This window comes from Egretta garzetta, unplaced genomic scaffold, assembly GCF_000687185.1.
Source record: "Egretta garzetta isolate BGI_Z169 unplaced genomic scaffold, ASM68718v1 scaffold193, whole genome shotgun sequence".
NCBI classification, from domain to species: Eukaryota; Metazoa; Chordata; class Aves; order Pelecaniformes; family Ardeidae; genus Egretta; species Egretta garzetta.
Window position 1 is genome coordinate 1,605,332 of NW_009259117.1, and position 2,706 is coordinate 1,608,037.

Consider the following 2,706-nt stretch of genomic DNA (forward strand, 5'->3'; position numbering starts at 1 on the left):
CTCTGGACGCTCTTTGGGAACGTGCTGGTGTGCGCGGCCATCGTCCGCTACCGGCACCTGAGGAGCAAGGTGACCAACATCTTCATCGTGTCCCTGGCTGTCTCGGACCTGCTGGTGGCTCTGCTAGTCATGCCCTGGAAGGCGGTGGCTGAGGTGGCCGGGTACTGGCCCTTTGGGGCTTTCTGCAACATCTGGGTGGCCTTTGATATCATGTGCTCCACGGCCTCCATCCTGAACCTGTGTGTGATTAGTGTGGACAGGTACTGGGCTATTTCCAGCCCGTTCCGGTATGAGAGGAAGATGACCCAACGACTGGCTCTGGTGATGATCAGTGTGGCATGGGCTTTGTCTGTGCTCATCTCCTTCATCCCTGTCCAGCTCAACTGGCACAAAAGTGGGGATGTTCTTGCTGCTGGTGATATTGGAGATGGATTTGGTACTGGCTGGGCAGCAGCAAGTGCTGTCAGCACCTGGGCGGAAGATATGAGCACCACGTGGGTGGCATTAGCAGCAATGAGACCCTCTGATGGGACCTCTGGCAGCAATGATACCCTCACTAGACCATCAGAGAGCTGTGACTCCAGCCTCAACAGGACTTACGCCATTTCGTCCTCCTTGATCAGTTTTTATATCCCGGTGGCTATCATGATAGTTACCTACACTCGAATCTACCGCATTGCCCAGGTGCAGATTCGTCGTATCTCTTCCCTGGAGAGGGCAGCCGAGCATGCACAGAGCTGCCGGAGCAGCCACCTTGACTGCCACCATCACACAAGCCTCAAGTCCTCCATCAGGAAAGAGACCAAGGTGTTGAAGACTCTCTCCGTCATCATGGGCGTCTTCGTCTGCTGCTGGTTGCCCTTCTTCATCTTGAACTGCATGGTTCCCTTCTGCGAGAGCCCACCCAGCGACCCGCACGCTGGCCTTCCCTGCGTCAGTGAGACCACCTTTAATATCTTCGTCTGGTTTGGTTGGGCCAACTCCTCTCTCAACCCCATCATCTATGCCTTCAATGCTGACTTTAGAAAGGTCTTCTCCAACCTCCTGGGATGTGGTCAGTTTTGCTCTAGCACTCCAGTGGAGACTGTTAATATAAGCAACGAGCTTATCTCTTACAACCAGGACACCCTTTTTCATAAGGAGATAGTGACTGCTTATGTTAACATGATCCCAAATGTGGTCAACTGTGAGGAAAATCGTGAGGACCCTTTTGATAGGATGTCTCAGCTCTCCCCTGACCACGAGATTGCCACTGACTCTGTCTGTGAGCTGGACTGTGAGGGGGAGATTTCACTAGGCAAAATAACACCTTTCACTCCAAATGGTTTACATTAAATTGCATCCTGTCCTGGCCAGTTCTTCTTGGATTATACAAGAAAATGTTAGCACTGAGTAGAAAAACCTGTTTGATTTCATGCTATAGTTCGGTCAGTCACTTCAGGCTAAACTCACTTCTACGTGTAGCACTTTGCAGGATGCAGATGCTGTCGTACAGGGAGCTGGCGGCACACACGTAATTCAGCTCTTCCCCAGGCTGAGGGAGGACCAGGCAGCTGCCTTGATTAGCTGTGGTGAGCTATCGTGGTGTAATTACAGTCAGTTCATGTTGATAGTGTGCTTGCAAATGAAAGGTGCCATTGTCAGTGTTACAACTTCTAAAATCAGGGACAGATGCGGCTGGCATAGACATTAAACAGAAAAAAATTGTAGCCTGTTCGTTTGTTCAGATCTTATGTTTCTTTTTCTCTGTTGTTTTTTGGTTGGTTGGTTGGTTTTTTGTTGTGGATTTTTTTTTTTTTTTTTAAAGATAGAAATGGTGAGGTGGTGATTTGGATGATTATTTAAATGCGTGTTTCTGCCAAAACAGTTTATGTGAAATCCATGTTCTCCTAGGCGGCGTTGTTGCCTATGATATCCTTGCCATGTTCCCAGATGAATAAATAAAAGTTACATTGATCAAGGGGTTATTATCTTTCATTTATCAACCTGAAAGGTTTACAACAAGTATTCAGACTTCAACATTTCTGTTTCGGTGGTTAGAACGACGAACAGCTAAACCCTATTATTTTAAAAGCAAAATAGTCTGTACAGAAAAGACAATTTTTGAATAAAAGTAAGGCTCATAGGAATGACTGACTCCAATGAACTCTTTTATACGGCTCTACTTACTGCTAGGTTTATGCTTGGTTTTCTTTAGTATTACAACTGATGCTATCCCCCTCTGCAGCTAAGAATATCAAGTATACATACCTACAAGCTACTAAAACTTTCCACTTAATTCTACACTTGAGCTTACTTTTTAAAGATAACTGTTAATGAGAAGAGTTTGGTGAGAGAATTAGGAGCTGCATGTGTCTAAAACCAAGAATTATGTTTGAAAATGATGCTAATAATCAGCATTTCCCAGTGTAGACATTAGAGAATACATTCAAACCAAGAGAAGAAAAAAATGCTGTTGGTGTGGTTTTTTAGTTATTTACTTACTAACTGGAACTTAAATGTATTTTAAGCTCTTTCTCTACAGAACATTTTAAAGCAGTCTTTAAAAATTGCAAAAAGAGTATTTTAAGCTCTGTTTCTATTGAAATATTTACATCAACTGGAATATTTTATTTAGAAACATTTGTAAGCTTTCAGCTCAAAAATCAAAAGCCATCTTATTTCCAAGACAAATGACCAAAGGTAGTAAAAGCAATACCAATATTT

At 44.2% G+C, this 2,706-nt stretch overlaps 1 protein-coding gene across 1 annotated transcript in view; it reads left to right on the forward strand.

Annotated features, from left to right (window-relative positions):
• The window catches only part of DRD5 (dopamine receptor D5), an 8,422-nt gene extending 7,087 nt beyond the window's left edge, over positions 1 to 1,335 (forward strand). Inside the window, exon 3 of the mRNA XM_009635520.2 lies at positions 15 to 1,335. Coding sequence (XP_009633815.2) covers positions 15 to 1,335 — 1,321 coding nt within the window. The remainder of the gene's footprint in view (positions 1 to 14) is intronic.
• Positions 1,336 to 2,706: the final 1,371 nt, after the last annotated feature.